Below are 18,444 nucleotides of genomic sequence, written 5' to 3' on the forward strand. Positions count from 1 at the left end.
TCCTGGTCAAGTTTTCCTGAGCCCATGGTGAGCTGTAGTGTGAGCAGGGCCCGACGTTCCGCCGCAACTCTCTTCACTCTGAAATAAAGAGATCAGCAGCAGGTTTTCTCCCTTAAACATTAAAATTAAACTCACTGTGTTGTTTAAAGCCCTGAAGCAGTTCGGATCAGTTTCACAAAACGCTGCACAGTTTGAGTTTCCACTGAACACAAGCTAATCATTCAGCCAGGTGTGTTACACATTACATACAGTCTCTCTCTCTCTCTCTCTCTCTCTCTCTCACACCAGCACTTGTACTGGTTTTGCCACCAGTCAGGTTTTATGCTCATTATGATTTTGCGCAGTGGGAATTGATCTGCACTGAAGTGACCTTTGTTTATTGAGATTTCTGTATGTTGATTGTTACCATAGAAACATGAAATGTTCCCTGTGCCTTACAGATTCTCATTAAACAGTTTAAACGGATCCATGAAGCTTCTGTTCCACAAGAACATTTAAACACTTGTGTGGATTCGCTCTCATTCTCAGTTCACCGAGTTCTGTAAAATAACCACACTCAAGAATAACATCGGTCTGTCTCTCTGTCTGTCTGTCTCTCTCTCCATCTTTGCCATCCCCCCCGGAGGATCTGATTGGTTGTTGAGGAGTGCAGTTGGGAATCACGGTACGACACTGAAATGGGTTCCACATGTTGATGTGATTTAGAGCCAGTGGAAGTGTTTCAGCGTTTGTTTGCTTGTTCATTCAGGAAAACTTTATAAAATCATAAAAGTAAATTTTATATCCGGAATTTATAGATTTCTCTCAGCTTACTTTGTCACAATATCCAAAATAAAATATAAACAAAACCGAACAGTTTAGAACATGTTTATGCATTTAACACCGTGTGTGTGTGCTGCAGGGTGTGGAACACACACACACACACACACACACACAGAGTAACTGAACCGGTAAGTGAGTTACAGTGTGTGTAAACATTAGAGCAGGTGAAACTGAGCGTTCATCCTAAAGACACACGAGGCAGACAGAAAGTCAAGGGCATGAAACACTGCGTCTGTCTGTCTGTCTGTCCCTCAGTGTTGGTCTGCTTTCTCTCTGCACTGTACTTGTCTTTCTTTCTTCCTGTACAGGGAATTATGTAAAAGACGTGTCCTGTTTTGTCCCCATTGCACATGTACAGGGTGAGTGAGAGAGGGAGAGAGAGAGAGAGAGAGCGCCATCTTGCTTTTCCTGTTTTTGATGACACCAGGCTTGGGGAGTTTTTACAGTTCTTCTTGTTGTGTCATCATCTTCATGACTCACTGAAGGAGTGTGGCCATGAGACAAAGCTGTTAATCATCTGAAGAGGCGTGGCCACAGAGATGGCTGGAATATTCTGAACATGATTTCAGTAGAACACTACACCGCTGGTTTTCATTTGTTCTGCTTCAGCTAAAAGTTATTTCACAGCAATGTCGATTTTCACAAACTGTTTGATATTTCATGATATGGATGTGGTTGTGATGTCATGTGGTTGTGATATTAAGATCAGGCTTTCGTCTAAACGGGGGAACAGGGGCGCTGCGCCCTCTTACTCTCGGCGTGCGCCCCCTTACCGACTCCGTGAAAACATCCCAGCAACACCACGTGACAATGTGTCTGATCATCAGATACGTTATAATTGCTCCAAAAATATTCCAATCATAGTAGATACACCGCCAGACGGTGCAAAAACAATCCGAATTGGCGTTTTCCAGACTGAGGCGCCATGTTGTTTAGTTGTTTACTTGTCGCGGCTGCTCTCGTGAGATTTGACATGGGTTACATACAAGGTCAGCTGACTTGTAGCGCGAGATTTCTCGAGACTGAATGACCTTTCACCCACCGGCGCGGGAGCTTTTGACAGAAGTAGTTTGCGAGTTGTTTTTGTTGACACTTGGGCATTTAAAGATGTCATCCCGCGGCACAAAATGGAAGAAAGCCAAAGACTGTCCGGGGCAGAAGAAGATTACTTCTTTCTTTTTCAATGTTGACAGACAATTTGTTACAATTTCCCTCTCAGATAGCCTCAGAATGTCCCATTGGAGCATTTTTCAAAGGCTTCGCACGGCGGGGGGGCGGACAACCGGCACCATTCCCCCCCCCGCTTCGCTCCCTCGCCATGGTGAGCGCCCTCATACTAAACTTTTCTAGAAAAATCCCTGAAGATTATGAATATATTATAATGATGACATGAGTGTGTTGATTGGAGAAATAATAAATTGGTGTGTATTTGCTGTGTGACGGATGTGTTGAACTCGTCTGGTAATCAGCTCACATCAGTTGTGCTTTAATAATGGTCTCCATGTTCCACAGCACTGTTCCAGATTGTTCTATCAGGACGACTTTCATCAAAGAACTCCTTTACACTGCAGTGTTTGTAATGAGTTGTATTTGGTGGGTGGCTCTGTTCTGGGACCCCCTGCCCTTCCACGTGCCTGCATGGAACGGCTAAAGCAGGGAAAGCAGCAGAAACGGCAGGGATTAAAGGCGTGTTCCCGGTATGCAGTGATTATTATCTATCAGAAGTGGTCCGAGGAAGGACGATCAGTGAACCACAGAAGAGCACCTGTAGCACAACTGCTGAAAAAGTTAATACTGGCTAGATAGAAAGGTGTTAGAACACACCGCACATCACAGCTGGCTTGTATGGGCGGAGTAGCTGCAGACTGGTCGAGGCGCTCACGCTGACCCCTGCCTGCCAAGGAACGTACCTACAATCAGCATGTGAGCATCAGAACTGGACCATGGAGCAATGGGAGAAGGTGCCTGGGCTGGGTTGTGAGCCGGCATCAGTGATGCAGAAATGATGTTGATTAAAGCGATTAACCAGAAAATGTTGAAATGACAGGGTTACGAAATGCCATCATTATACATTAATACTAAAAAAAAAATCCAAGAGGGCGGCACCCTGTTCGGCTGCAGCTGCATGGGCTTGCGACAGTTAATCAAAATACGCTGCCTAGTAAGTCAGTAACACCTCTCAGTGAGTTTATATATAGTCGCCAGGACTTGCTGGAATTACGATCATCCAGTGATTTCAGCTTCGTAGACACAACTGACTTGGGAGTGTTTGCGTAGCCTCGGCGTGCTGCGCCAGCAAGACCCAGGGGCCTACAGTGCAGCAGACTCCCCTAGCAGCGTAAGCCGACGGAGGAGTAAGTAGAGGCGGTGTGACCGAAGGCGGAAGCGCGGTTGTCTGGGGGCTAAAAGCTAACCCTTATAAAACGCCGCTTCCATCCGTCTTCCTCGCTAACGTTTGCTCCCTGGAGAACAAAATGGATTATCTGCAGCTGTAATTAACATCAAAACGAGAGTTGAGGAACTGCTGCGCAATAATTCGGACAGAGACATGGCTTAACTCTTCAATCCTGGACAATGCGGTTAGCATCAAGGGGCTAGCTACATTTCGTGTCAACAGGAGCCGCACACTAAGTGGTAAATCCCGAGGGGGTGGTTTGTGTATTTATATCAATAACAGTTGGTGTAATAATGCTAAGTTTGTCTCGAGCCATTGCTCACCGGACACTGAGCTTCTAACTGTAAATTGTAGACCATTCTATCTGCCCAGGGAGTTTACTTTAGTTTCCATCACTGCTGTGTCCGAACCCCCAGCGCTAACACAAAGGAGGCTATGAGTGTTCTCTACCGGACTATCAGTGAGCTGCAATCCGCTCACACTGAGGGCTTTTTCATTGTGGCTGGGGATTTTAACCAGGCCAACATGAAGACAGTCCTCCCTCATTTTCACCAGCATGTGGATTGTGCAACCAGGGGAGTGAACACATTAGACTTGGCCTACACCAACATGAAGGATGCGTTCAGAGCAGCCCCCCACCCCCACCTTGGCTCTTCTGACCATTTATCCGTCATGCTGATCCCTGCATACAAGCCCCTGCTGATCAGAGGGAAACCTACAGCGAGGCCGGTGAGGGTGTGGTCTGAGGGGGCTATGGAGGCACTACAGGACTGTTTTGAGTGCACAGACTGGGACATGTTCAAAGAAGCTGCCACTTGTAATGATCAAACCAACATAGATGAGTATGCCATGTCTGTGTCAGCCTACATCAATAAATGCATGGAAGACGTCGGCAACATAAAGAGCATCACCACCCGGGCAAACCAAAAGCCCTGGATGACTTATGAAGTACGCAAAATGCTAAAGGCACGGAACTTTAGCCTTCAAGTCTGGTGATGAGAAGGCACTGAGAACAGCGTGTAGGTGGAAGTATGATTATTGAAATTAAGGCTACGTTCACACTGCAGGCTGAAGTGACTCAAATCCGATCTTTTCGCCCATATGTGACCTGTATCCGATCTTTTATTGACAATATGAACGACACAGATCCGATTTTTTCAAATCCGACCCAGGCCGTTTGGATATGTGGTGCTAATTACGATTCCTATCCGCTCTTTTCATATGCGACTTCAGTCTGAACCGCCAGGTCGCATTCATCCGACTTACACGTCATCAACAAGCCACAAACGTCACTATTCTGCGCTGAAGTAGGCGGCGGGTCTCTCAAAAAAGTTACAACAACATGGCGCATAATCACGGGCGCAGATAGAGGGTGGGACGAGTCATATTTAAATTCACCTCGTTCGGTCCCCCCCACTTATAGGGAGGAAAAACGTCTATGCTGTCTTTCTTTGCATAAGGCAAACCTCACGGAAAAATCAAAAGACTAATTACCATTCGGTTTATTGAGGTGCACAGCAGTGTATACATAGTTGCAACAACTCACATAAAACAAAACAAAGACTGATATTCGGTTGGTTGAGCTGCGCAGACTGCACAGGTTGCGAGCTCGAGCTTGGTTGCTATGGTAACCCACAACAAGTTTGACAGGCATATCGGGGTTGGGGTTGGTTTGCTGGCAGCTTTGTCCCCCCCAGTTCAAAAAACGTATCTGCGCCCCTGCGCATGACATCAATGCGAGGGACGCTTCGGGCTGTGAAGGTTCTGAATCTTCTCAATGGAAGGACGCAGTGGTTAGGGAGCTGATTTCCATTTGGGGGGATGCAGCTATTCAAGCTAGATTGGATGGGTCATACCGCAACCGGGCGGTTTTACTTCCGTAAACACTGGCCATGCTCACTGCGTGTGACGTCGTCGTATCCTGCAGTGCGCATGCGGAACACTTTTAGGTCGCTTTTTGTTCATACTGAGGATCACATACAAGTCGCATATATTTGTTAATGTGAACGACCTCACAAAAAAATCGGATTTCACAAAAAAATCGGAATTGAGCATTAAGCCTTGCAGTGTGAACGTAGCGTAAGTGATCAATCTCATTAAATCAGTCTCATTAAATTTGAAGGTTAATAATTAAAATGAATCAATCCCATTGAATCATTTACTTTGACTCATTTGAATTGAATCATACCATAGAATCAGTCTAATTTGAAGTGAATCATTCAGTGAATCATTTAGTGAATCGTTCAATGAATCATTTAGTGAATCATACCATTAATCCTGGATAAGTTACCAAACAGCTAGATTATGGTATATTTCCAAATTATTATTGATCACTTACTATATTACATAAATCTGCACCTTTTTTAATTCTTTGCGATTGGGGACTTCAGATATTGTTCACACCAACAAGATGAATACACACAGCTTTGATAATAAATGAATTTATTATACAAAGATAAAAATAATAAATCAATATATACAAGCAGTGAGATGTGTGTGTGTATGTATGTATATATATGAATGAGAAATGGGCTACTGGAACAAGACATCGATGGACGAGGACAGAAAATACGGATTTGCTGGAATGCTACTATACAAGCAATCCCAGAGAGAGGGGATACATGCAGCGAATGTGGGACCATTGGATACTTCGAAACCCACAATCAAGGCTAACAAAGAAACAGCTATTAGCCCAGTGTTCCAACATCCGTAATCGAAATCTACGATCACAACTAGAGATTAATGAAATACAACAACGATGCTACGGCAAGGGGGAGCCAGGAAGACAGGTCAGCGGGGAGATGTCATCATCCCCACAACCAGAGATTGGGTACCAAGCCCCGACAACTAACAGCCTCAACGCAAGAGCTGCTGACCTGAGAAGGAAGATCGTGACCCAACTGGGAACCTGGAGCCCCCGACGAATACCGAAGCTGAGTTGCCAAGTACCTTCAGAAGATCTACTAGTAGATGTGAATGCTGCTCTGAAGACAATCTCCACAAGAACCATCACTGAGACCAACAAGCTGATACACAGTACAGCAACAGTAATCATGGAGATGTTTGGACACAAGGTGGGCTCGGGACATAACAAACAGTATCCACCATGGAAGAGACGATTAGAGGCCAAGATAAAGGCAGCACGGAGAGAAGTTAGCCAGCAAGCTGAACTACAGAAAGGGAACATGGTGAATAAAGGGGCACCCAGGAAGTACAACTCACTCTCCATACCAGAGGCACTCGAAACTGCCAAACAGCGACTAACAGCTCTGGCCACCCGGTTGAAGAGATACACCAAGGAGGGAGAGGCCAGGAGAATAAACAAGCTGTTCTCCACTGAACCAGCCAAGGTGTACTCTCAGTGGCAGGGAAACAACAACCGGTCAGACCCACCAAGAGCTGAGGTGGAAAAATACTGGAAAGACATATGGGAAAGAAAGGCATCACACAACACCGATGTCCAATGGTTAGTGGACCTAAGAGCTGACCACAGCAACCTCCCAGAACAAGAACCAGTAACCATCTCAATGGCAGACGTCCAAGAAAGAGTGTCAAAGATGAAGAGCTGGACAGCACCAGGCCCCGATATGATCCATACGTACTGGCTGAAGAAGCTAACTGCACTCCATGAACGCCTAGCAGCACAGATGAACCAGCTGCTGAGGGATGGAACCCACCCAGAATGGCTAACCCAAGGCAAGACAGTCCTAATCATGAAGGACCCCCAGAAGGGACCCATCCCATCCAACTACCGGCCAATTACCTGTCTCTGCACAACATGGAAGGCCCTGTCAGGCATCATTGTGGCAAAAATGAGTAAGCATGTGGCTCAGTACATGAGCGAGGCACAGAAAGGAATTGGCAGTAACACCAGAGGAGCCAAGCACCAGCTACTGGTCGATAGAACAGTCGCCTGAGACTGTAAGAAGAGACAGACCAACCTGTGCACTGCCTGGATTGACTACAAGAAAGCCTACGACTCAATGCCACACACATGGATACTGGAATGTCTAGAACTGTATAAGATCAACAGGAACCTAAGGACCTTCATCCAGAACTCAATGGAAATGTGGAAGACAACCCTAGAGGCCAACTCAAAACCCATTGCCCAAGTCAACATCAAGTGTGGCATATACCAAGGAGATGTGCTATCACCACTGCTGTTCTGCATAGGCCTGAACCCCCTCAGTCAGATCATCACGAAGAGCGGCTACGGGTACCGATTCCGTAGTGGGGCAACAATCAGCCACCTGCTCTACATGGATGACATCAAGCTGTATGCCAGGAACGAGCGAGAAATAGACTACAGACCACCCAGATCTACAGCGATGACATAGGGATGTCATTCGGATTGGACAAGTGTGGCCGGATGGTCTCAAAGAGAGGCAAGATCATCCGGACTGAGGGGATTGACCTACCAGAGGGCAACATAGGTGATATCCAAGACAGCTACAAGTACCTTGGCATTCCACAGGCTAATGGAAACCATGAAGAGGCCACAAGGAAGTCAACCACAGCCAAATACCTCCAGAGAGTAAGGCAGGTCCTGAAAAGTCAGCTGAATGGTAAGAACAAGGTCCGAGCCATCAACATGTACGCACTACCAGTCATCAAATACCCCACTGGTATCATAAACTGGCCAAAGGAGGAGATAGAAGCCACAGATATCAAGACTAGAAAGCTCCTCACCATGCATGGAGGGTTCCACCCCAAGTCCAGCACCCTGAGACTATACACTAAGCGGAAAGAGGGAGGCCGAGGGCTAGTGAGCGTCAAGACCACAGTCCAGGATGAAACATCGAAAATCCGAGAATACATCGGAAAGATGGCCCCAAAGGATGAACTGCTAAGTGAATGTCTCAGGCAGCAGAACCCTGATGAGAGTGCAGAGGAGGAACAGACAACCTGGAGAGACAAACCCCTACATGGCATGTACCACCGTCAGATAGAGGAAGTGGCTGATATCAAGAAATCCTACCAGTGGCTGGATAATGCAGGACTGACAGACAGCACAGAGGCACTAATCATGGCAGCACAAGAACAGGCCATAAGCACAAGAGCCATAGAGGCCAGGATCTACCAGAGTAGATCAGACCCAAGATGCAGACTGTGCAAAGAAGCCCCTGAAACAGTCCAGCACATAGTAGCAGGATGTAAGATGCTAGCTGGATCAGCGTACATGGAGAGGCACAACCAAGTGGCTGGGATAGTATACAGGAACATCTGCAACCAGTATGGAATAGAAGTACCCAAGTCCCAATGGGCCATACCACAGAAGGTGGCTGAGAACAACAGGGCCAAGGTTCTGTGGGACTTCAGCTTCCAGACTGACAAACAGATCCTGGCTAACCAACCGGACATAGTGGTGGTGGACAAAGAGCAGAAGAGGGTGGTGGTGATAGATGTGGCGATCCCAGCTGACGCCAACATCAAGAAGAAGGAACATGAGAAACTTGAGAAGTATCAAGGGTTGAAAGAGCAGCTGGAATGGATGTGGAAGGTCAAGGGTTGCGTGGTCCCCGTGGTAGTGGGGGCACTTGGGGCAGTAACCCCCAAACTGGGAGAGTGGCTCCAGCAAATCCCAGGAACAACATCTGAAGCCTCAGTCCAGAAGAGTGCAGTACTAGGAACATGGAAATACTGCGCAGAACCCTCAAACTCCCAAACTCCCAGGCCTCTGGTAGAGGACCCGAGCTTGAGGATGACATGGATACCACCCCCCCCGGGGGTGAGAAGGAGATTTTTTATATATATATATATATATATGTGTGTGTGTATGTATGTGTGTGTGTATATATATATATATATATATATATATATATATATATATATATAATATGTATGTGTGTGTGTGTGTGTGTGTGTTAGGCCCCTAGGCCTGAGCCAAGGTGTGTGTGTATGAGGGAGCTATAAAATGTGGAATGTTCTTATCTGATGTTTTGGTATGTTGAGTGTGGAGGAGGGGCTTGACCATGTGTTTAGACAAAAGGCTAGTTCTGTATAGCTAACCAAAATGTGTTTGAGCACGAGGTAGGCCTAGATTAGCTTTGTGTTGCTAAGCTAAGACAGAAGGGAAGCTATCTAAAGTGTATCAGGCCTGGTCAGGCCTGTTGAGCACGTGTTTCTAAGTAACAAAAAGGATTCCACACTCATAACATTACCAAACTCACTGAAATCTTAATAAGGTCAAAATGTGTGTTTAGGAGAATTATGTTAGTAAGAGATAAAAGAAACATGCACAGCCTATTAAAACAAATGAGATTAAACAAACAGAACAATTCAATTTGACACGCTGCATGTCTAATAGTGTAATGAATAAACCTGGGTTTAAATTCACACTTTCAATAAAGCAACTTCCTAAAACTAGCTTAATTATTATGCCCAAATATATTTTACTCAATATCTTGCCTCTAGCAAAGTTCTGAGAAGATGTTCACTGTTGCAGAGCTTCGCTGTTCATGAAGCACGTGAGTCGATTCCGTGAGTCGATTCCGTGGACAGAGAACTTCTCTTGATCCGATGCTTCGTTCGTGATGAAAGGAAAGTCTCTGATTAATGTGCACAGCACTTCAATCAGGAGGAATTCTGGTCGCTCCTAATTACAAATTAAAACTGCGTTTGAGCTGCAGTCGTGACGCCACTTCTAATACGAATAAACCGGTTGTAACTCAGGTTGAGTTTAAAGATCGCGCTATTCTGGACTTTTACCTTGGCCAGTGGTTAAGCACAGAACGTGCTGGATGGTGAATCTTGCAAGAAGGAAGTGTTTTCGGGTTTGAGAGCATCTCTTTTGTGCGTCTAGATTCCTTGGAATCCGGACACGAGAGACAAAGAGCGGAGCTTCCGCCTGGACTTATGCGCGCATGGCGGACTGACGTAGATGATCCCGCCCACGCGTGACGTAGGTCACGCGGAAGAGGACTGGGAGTTGTAGTTCTTAGAGACAAAATGGCAGCATGATACCTACAAGCGAGAGCTAATTTGAACCGTGCCATCAGATTAGCAAAGTGTGCTCACAGTCAAAAAATCCAGGACTTTTTCCACGACACCACCAACATCAGGGATATGTGGAAAGGCATACAGGCTATCACAAACTACAGGATAGTCCCTCCTGAGTGTGATGATGACGCGGACTTCCTAAATAAACTCAATAACTTCTTTGGGAGGTTTGAGGCACTAAATATCACTCCTGCAGTGAAAGCTGTTCCCCATCAAGATGAAAAGGCACTTTGTCTTGATGCAGCGGAAGACTCTGGGGAGAGTCAACACACGAAAGTCCCCGGGCCCTGATAATATTCCTGGTCGGGTGCTCAGGGAATGTGCAGACTAGCTGGCTCGTGTTCTAACGGACATCTTCAACACCTCACTGGATCAAGCCAAAGTCCCATCATGTTTCAAGACTGCCACCATCATCCCAGTGCCAAAAAAACCTCATATCACATCACTCAATGACTACCGGCCTGTCGCGCTCACTCCCATTATGGTGAAGTGCTTTGAGAGGCTGGTAAAGGAGTACATCACCTCCAGGCTCCCTCCCACATTCAACCCCATCTTCTCCGCTCTTCACCTGAGCCTTGCACACCTGGAGGAGAACACTACTCGTGCAGCTGCTGTTCCCGGACTTCAGTTCAGCGTTCAGTACTATCATTCCACAGCATCTGGTGAACAAACTGGGTCCGCTGGGCTTCAGCAACCCCCTATGCAACTGACTGCTGGACTTCCTCACTGAAAGACCACAGTCAGTGCGGGTCGGACAGAACACCTCCAGTGTCATCACCCTCAGCACAGGCTGTGTCCTGAGCCCTCTGCTGTTCACTCTGATGACACACGACTGTCTCCCCAGGGCTACCAGCAAGCACATTGTGAAGTTTGCAGACGACGCAACAGTGGTGGGCCTCATCAGGGACGATAACGACCTGGTCTATAGAGAGGAGGTGGAGCAATTGGTGGGCTGGTCCAGGGAAAACAACCTGATCCTGAACATGGACAAAACTAAAGAGATCATTGTTGACTTCAGGAAAATCCAACCCAGCCACGCTCCACTTCTCAACAACATGGCCGTGGAGGTGGTCAATAGCACCAAGTTCTTGGGGGTGCACGTCACAGATAACTTCACCTGGTCTGTGAACACTGTGTCACTGGTCAAGAAGGCACAGCAACATCTGCACTTCCTGCGTAGGATGAGGAGAGCCCACCTGCCCCCGCCCATCCTCACTACATTCTACAGAAGCACCATAGAGAGCGCTCTGACCAGCTGCATCTCTGTGTGCTGTGGAGGCTGCAGCGCCTCTGACTGGAAGACTGTGAGGAGAGCGGTGAGGATAGCAGAGAAAATCATTGGGACTTCTCTTCCCTCCAGTCAGGACATTGCACCAAGGCGTTGCATGTCTCAAGCCAGAAACATCATCAGTGACCCCTCACACCCTCACTATGGGCTGTTCTCCCCTCTGGCCTCTGGAAAGAGGTTCCGCAGCATTCGGTGCAGGACCACCAGGTTCTGGAACAGCTTTTTCCCCCAGGTCACCAGACTGCTGAACTACAAATCCAAACTCTAAACTTCTATTTAATACTTGAATGTTCCAAATTCCACAGGTCACTTTATACTATTGCACTTTATAATATTTTTGCTCCTGCATAATTTAATTTAATACACTTCATATTTATTTCTGTGCTGAGCCAAATTGCAACGAAATTTCGTTCGGTGTACACTTGTTGCAGACTGAATGACTGTGAAGGTTGTCTAAGTCTTAATACAAGATGTTCTGGACAAAAAAATGAAGCGGGCTTTAGTTTAAAACCCATGTTATAGTTGTAACATCAGTCCGTTGGGCCGTTTCCCCGGGCGGTGCCATACTGGATTAGCCAGATATATGGATGCATTAAGAGACCAAAACGAGGGTGGTGCTGCATGACACAAGATTCCACACGTCTTCCTCATTCCATCCTGGATCCGAGACGTTTGGCCGAGTGGCTTCATCAAGTAAAGCAAGAAATCTTTTTACTCCTGGAAAAAGCAGCGAATTGTGCAGTGAGCATTTTACAGAAGATTGTTCTGTGGAGGACTTGTATGAAAAAATCACTGGGAAGAAGCAAGACATGAAGCAGAAACGACAACTGAATCCAGACGCGATCCCGACATTGTTTCACCACCAAACACCGACAGCACACCGTGCCACGCATCAAACAGATGGAAGATAAGCAGATAAACAGGTTTTTTTTTAATAAACAGTCAATAAACTAGCCACTACTTTTTGATTCTTTTTCTAAGACTGCATTGCAGTAATTTTTGTGGAGAAATGCAAACAAATTGAGTGAGAAGTCACACAAGACTAGGGTTGGGCGGTATCCAAATTTTGATACCTTTAAACTGTCTCTGTGTTTTCCCGGGGTATATGGTATTACCGAGAAAAAAATATTTTGTTTCGGCCTACTGTGTAACGTGCGCCTATGCCTCAAATGTACTATTTAAAAGCAGCATAGCGAATTGTGTGCATTGTGGTATGGATTAAGCAGCAAAGCGAATTTTGTGCATTGATGAATGGATTAAGAGATATTTCAAAGCATCACGCAACTCTTCCTTCATCTTGAAAATAGCATTCAACTGTCGTTTACACACGTCTGCGTTGAAACGCCATTTGCAGCACTATTTCACCTACTCCATCAAAAAAAGTACACGATGAGCAGGATCATACCCTTTCAAGCATGGGAAATAAAAAAAAGAAAAAGAATCAACCAACACCCAAGTCCGTTTAGACTGCGCGATAAACCATGTTCTTCAGCGCAAATGAGGCGAACCTAATTCAAATGCGCGATAGCTGCACAAGGCAAAATCATATGGGCCCACGTCATGCCATGGCGGGGAAATTAATAATCAAATGGCCTTACCTTGCTTAAAACGTTGTCTTGATCACATAACTCCTTACAATTATTCCACTTAAATCCATACGGTTTAACACACCCAACAAAGATAGCAAGCGCATTGCTAATTCCCACCAGAAACCTAACAGTTTATGCTACGGTGTTTTCTTCCGTTTCTTCAGTAGATGACATTTCAAACGTTTATTACCCACATCCCAAATGTCATACGTTATATTATTTTACCTTGTTGTTACTCATGTAACCTACTCAAAACACAACTCATTGGAGAGATCTCGTGGAAGTGGAGTACCCCAGGCTATGGTGTGCCTTAGGGGACATATTAGATTTTTCGTTTGGTTTGAAACCAAAATGCTGCCACACTGCCGATGTTGTTTTTTTTTTTTGCCACTAACTCGTTATCTTGACTTGCCATCCTTCAACCGCGGTCTCAGTCTCTCTTTTTTTTTTTTTTTTTTAGATAGGACAGTATAGAGAGACAGGAAATGAGCGGGGGAGAGAGAGACGGGATCGGGAAATAACCTCGGGTCGGAATCGAACCCGGGTCCCCGGATTTATGGTACGGTGCCTTAGCCATCTGAGCCATGACACCCCGGGTCTCAGTCTCTTGCGAAGCTTTCTGTCAGACTCCAAATGTCACGCAGGGTTGCCATGGTAACGACATAAACAACCCTGCACGCGATGAGAACTTCTTTAGGAAATTGATAGAATTAGTGAAAATACGATCACACAGTTATTCGGGATGATCTTCAATTTATTATTTTATATTATGACCTCATGTACTCCATATTTATTTAGATATTATATATTTTTTTAAAATGACGGTAATGAGACCGATACCGTTGGTACTTTTGGATACCTCGGGATACCTTCTTACCGTAATACCGCCCAACCCTATGCAAGACCATAATATTATACTATAGTCTAGTTGTCAGACCTGTGCGCGTTGGCTCTCGGGCGCACTCTGAACAGTGCACGCTCTGAACTGACTCCGTGCATGACACACCTGCACGGGATTAAAGCACAATCATAGCGCCTAAATAAGGACTCAGAATACCGACTTACTTTGCGAAGTATTGCATTGTTGTGACACATTACTAAGCCTTGCTTACTGACTGATTTCCTGGTTTCTGATTGCTGTTTCCTGTTCCTTGTTTTTGACCATGCTCCTGTCTGATATTCTGTTTATGCCTCGCTTGACCTTTTTTTTTTTAAACCGTTCATGATATCCGCTTGCTGATTTGGACCATTTGACTGTTTGCACTTTTCTTAATAATAAAGATCTAATGCACTCACATCCATCTCCAACCATCCCTGACAGAATACTCCACCCTGCTGACACTAGTATAGCACACATTTGTGCACCTCCACTGTGCTCGTGGAAAATGATATCATGCACAATGGAGTTATGGCGGCCTCCCTGACAAAAAATAGTCCTGTTTATTTTCATCACTTTTAGTGGTTATATAAATTTAAGAACAAATTCAACATGCAGCTTTTTTATATTGGACAGACATAGAGTGACTTTAGTTCCATTTGTTTATTTGCTATATATTTTCTTTAAAGTCAGACAGCATGAAAGGGGAGGAGTTGGGGTGGAGGGGGGTTACAAAATAGCTTGCCGAGGAAGCAGCGAATGTAGGAAGGTTAACCCTTTGATGCAAAACATATGCACACCCCTTCTAATGCACAACATTGGGTCAAAAATGACCCGCATTCATTTTCCAGGTTATTTCATGCTGACTGAGTTTTTCTTTGCTCTATCTTTTGAAATCAATTTATTTTATGATTGAATATTCCAAGTATTCTTTAAATATCTTGTTTTTAATTACCACAAATCATTAATTTAATGTTTTCTTTCCTACTTTATGAACAAAAATACTTTTTATATTACTACACATGGGTCATCCAAGTGTGATTTAAAATTAAATGTCTTAATACTATAATAATAATTTGTTTCAAGTAATTACTTTAGCAGTGAATGGGGCCAGTTATTTATTTATTAACTCTGTAGTTAGCTAAGCCAACTACAATAAAATTAGCTAACTAAAGTAGAATATGTCGACAGCTCGGTAGCTAATAGTAATTACTGTAACTTTCTGACAAGTAATCTACTCACTCTCAAGGGAACCTAAACATCATCAATTTTTTTCTAAGGTAATGTTAGAACAATTGAAAAACATTCCTTGCATGTATGAGATGGGCAAAGGGCGCTGTGCTGAGCTGTGAAATGTCCGACACAAGCACAATTCACAGTTCCCACCAAACGCTGGAGTAAATGCATGCGGGTCGGTTCTGACCCATGTGTGTAAACTTGATGTAGAATTACAAAAGCTGTGCTTGTTCATAACTTAAGAAAGGAAAAATAAAAATGATGATTTGTGCGAAACAAAAACAAGATATTTACTGCATATTTGGAAAAGTAAATGACAAAATGAATTTATTTCAAAAGTAGATCATAGAAACACTCAGCCATACATGAAATAACCTGGAAAATGAATGCAGGTCGTTTTTGACCCATGTTGTGCATTAGAAGGGTAGCGATACAAAAAGGGTTTTTATTCAAAAAGTAAGAAAGGAAAAAATAAAATAAGGATGTATGATGATCAAAAACAAGTTAGTTGAGAAATACCTCGAATACTGAATGATGGAATTAATTTATTGCAAAGATATAGAAGATAAAAACTCAGCCGGGTCACTTTTGACCCATGTTTTGCATCAAAGGGTTAAAGCAGCTTAAATAAGGCACTCTATGAGAGATTCACCAATAGAATGCGTTGAAGGGAACCAGCTGAGCGGACAGCTGATGTGGGCCGGCTTTAGATCGGCTGCAGTCAGCTGATGTCGCTGGGAGTGAGGGCTGAGCTTGACTTCATGGCTTGCCAGAACTATGCTATGCTCGATTTCATGAAGTTAATTCTCAGGTGAATGAAATGACGTGGCACTATCGTTAAGTTTGTTTTGTTTATTGTATTTTTGTAGATAAGCGGTGAGCAGGATGGAGGAGAGTGATCAGCTCCGGCCCAAATCTGTCCTGGATGAGTTGACGGTCGATGGCATCAACATCGAGGGTGAGACCTGAACCTAGTTTAAACACTGCTTACAGATCATAAAGCTTTTCTTTCTAATTTTAATATTTCCTTCTGATTTATGTTGTAGTTGTGATGAATGTGAGGCTTTCTTATAACATGAGTGGATGGATGGATGGAAGGAAGGATGAGTGGTCAGGGGCCTGGATGGATGGATGGATGGATGGATGGGTTGGTGGACAAGTAGAGAGGGTCCTTGGTGGGTTGGTGGACGAGTAGAGGGGGGGCCTTGGTGGGTTGGTGGACGAGTAGAGGGGGGGCCTTGGTGGGTTGGTGGACGAGTAGAGGGGGGCCTTGGTGGGTTGGTGGACGAGTAGACGGGGGGCCTTGGTGGGTTGGTGGACGAGTAGACGGGGGGCCTTGGTGGGTTGGTGGACGAGTAGACGGGGGGCCTTGGTGGGTTGGTGGACGAGTAGACGGGGGGCCTTGGTGGGTTGGTGGACAAGTAGACGGGGGGCCTTGGTGGACGGTGGCCTGGATGGATGGATGGATGGATGGATGGATGGACAGGGGCCTTGATGGATGGGTGGCTGGATAGACAGGAGCCTTGATGGATGGATGGCTGAGTGGACAGGGGCCTTGATGGATGGGGGGCTGGGTAGACAGGAGCCTTGATGGATGGATGAGTGAACAGGGTGGGTTGACGGATCGATGGACAGGGGGTCTTGATGGATGGGGCATTTTTGGATGGATGGATGGATGGATGGATGGACAAGGGCCTTGATGGATGGGGGCTGGGTAGACAGGGGCCTTGATGGATGGATGGATGGATGGATGGATGGATGAGTGGACGGGGAGGTGGACGGATTGATGGACAGGGGGTCTTGATGAATGGGGGGCTGGGTAGACAGGGGCCTGGATGGATGGATGGATGGATGGATGGATGGATGGATGGATGAGTGGACAAGGGCCTTGATGGATAGGGGGCTGGGTAGACAGGGGCCTTGATGGATGGATGGATGGATGAGTGGACAGGGGCCTGGATGGATGGATGGATGGATGGATGGATGGGTAGACGGGCCTTGATGGATGGATGGATGGAGGACAGGGTGGGTTGACGGATCGATGGACAGGGGGTCTTGATGGATGGGGGCTGGGTAGACAGGGCATTGATGGATGGATGGATGGATGGATGGATGGATGGATGGACAGGGGCCTGGATGGATGGATGGATGGATGGATGGATGGATGGATGGACAGGGGCCTGGATGGATGGATGGACAGGGGCCTGGATGGATGGATGGACAGGGGCCTGGATGGATGGATGGACAGGGGCCTGGATGGATGGATGGATGAGTGGACAGGGGCCTTGATGTATGTATGGATGGATGAGTGGACAGGGGCCTTGAGGGATGGATGGATGGAAGCATCCAGTTTTTTTTTTTTTTGTCTTCTGCCATATTTTTTTTTTTCATTTCTGTTTCCAGTTGAGAGTACGTTGTGCGCATTCTGGCTGCCGCTTCTCACCGGGGCTTTTTTATTTTCTCTCCTTTTTTATTTTTTCTGTGTTTGTGTTGTTTGATGTTTGAGTGTTTTGTCCGCCGGTGGTGGTGTAGCTCCGGACCCAGTTTTGGGCGTGGGTTCCCTCCAGGCCTTGGTTCGCTGTGGGTGATGCCTGTGCTCCCAGCTATGGACTGCAGTGAGCTCGTTGCTCATTTTAGATCGTGGTTGTCCAGCGCTCTGTGCTTTAATGCTTGGTGTGATGTTCTGAGCGATGTTGCTCGGTGGCGTCGTGGCGGCTGTGCAGGCGGTTTGAGACACACCAGTGCTCTGTGTGCCGGTGCTTCTGTGCTCGCTTTGTGGATCCATGGCGTGGTGTTGGAGCGATGTTGCTGGCGGCGTCATGGTGGCTGTGTTGGCGGTGTGGGACTTGTTTTCATGTGCCTTTTGGTGGGACTGTGGCTGCTACACCACTGGAATGATATCCTGACCCCTTTTTGGTGGACCCCCCCTTTTTTTTCCCTTTTTCTTTCTTGTCTATAATTGTAAAGCGTCCTTGGGTTTTTAGAAAGGTGCTATATAAATTGAACCTATTATTTTTTTATTATTATTATTATGAGTGGACAGGGGCCTGGATGGATGGATGGATGGATGGATGGATGGATGGATGGATGGACGGACAGGGGACATGGATGAATGGACAGGGACATGGATGGATGGATGGATGGATGGATGGATGAGTGGACAGGGGGCTTGAGGGATGGATGGATGAGTGGACAGGGGCCTTGGATGGATGAGTGGACAGGGGCCTTGGATGGATGA

At 45.9% G+C, this 18,444-nt stretch overlaps 1 protein-coding gene across 4 annotated transcripts in view; it reads left to right on the forward strand.

Moving 5' to 3' along the window:
* Window positions 1–18,444, forward strand: part of arhgef18a (rho/rac guanine nucleotide exchange factor (GEF) 18a) — a 41,150-nt gene that overhangs the window by 1,666 nt on the left and 21,040 nt on the right. For all 4 annotated transcript variants that reach the window (XM_060927148.1, XM_060927141.1, XM_060927162.1 and 1 more), the window contains exon 2: window positions 16,076–16,164. In XM_060927148.1, coding sequence (XP_060783131.1) covers window positions 16,092–16,164 — 73 coding nt within the window. In that variant the 5' untranslated portion in view covers window positions 16,076–16,091. The remainder of the gene's footprint in view (window positions 1–16,075; window positions 16,165–18,444) is intronic.

Source organism: Neoarius graeffei, chromosome 1 (assembly GCF_027579695.1).
Source record: "Neoarius graeffei isolate fNeoGra1 chromosome 1, fNeoGra1.pri, whole genome shotgun sequence".
Lineage (NCBI taxonomy): Eukaryota > Metazoa > Chordata > Actinopteri > Siluriformes > Ariidae > Neoarius > Neoarius graeffei.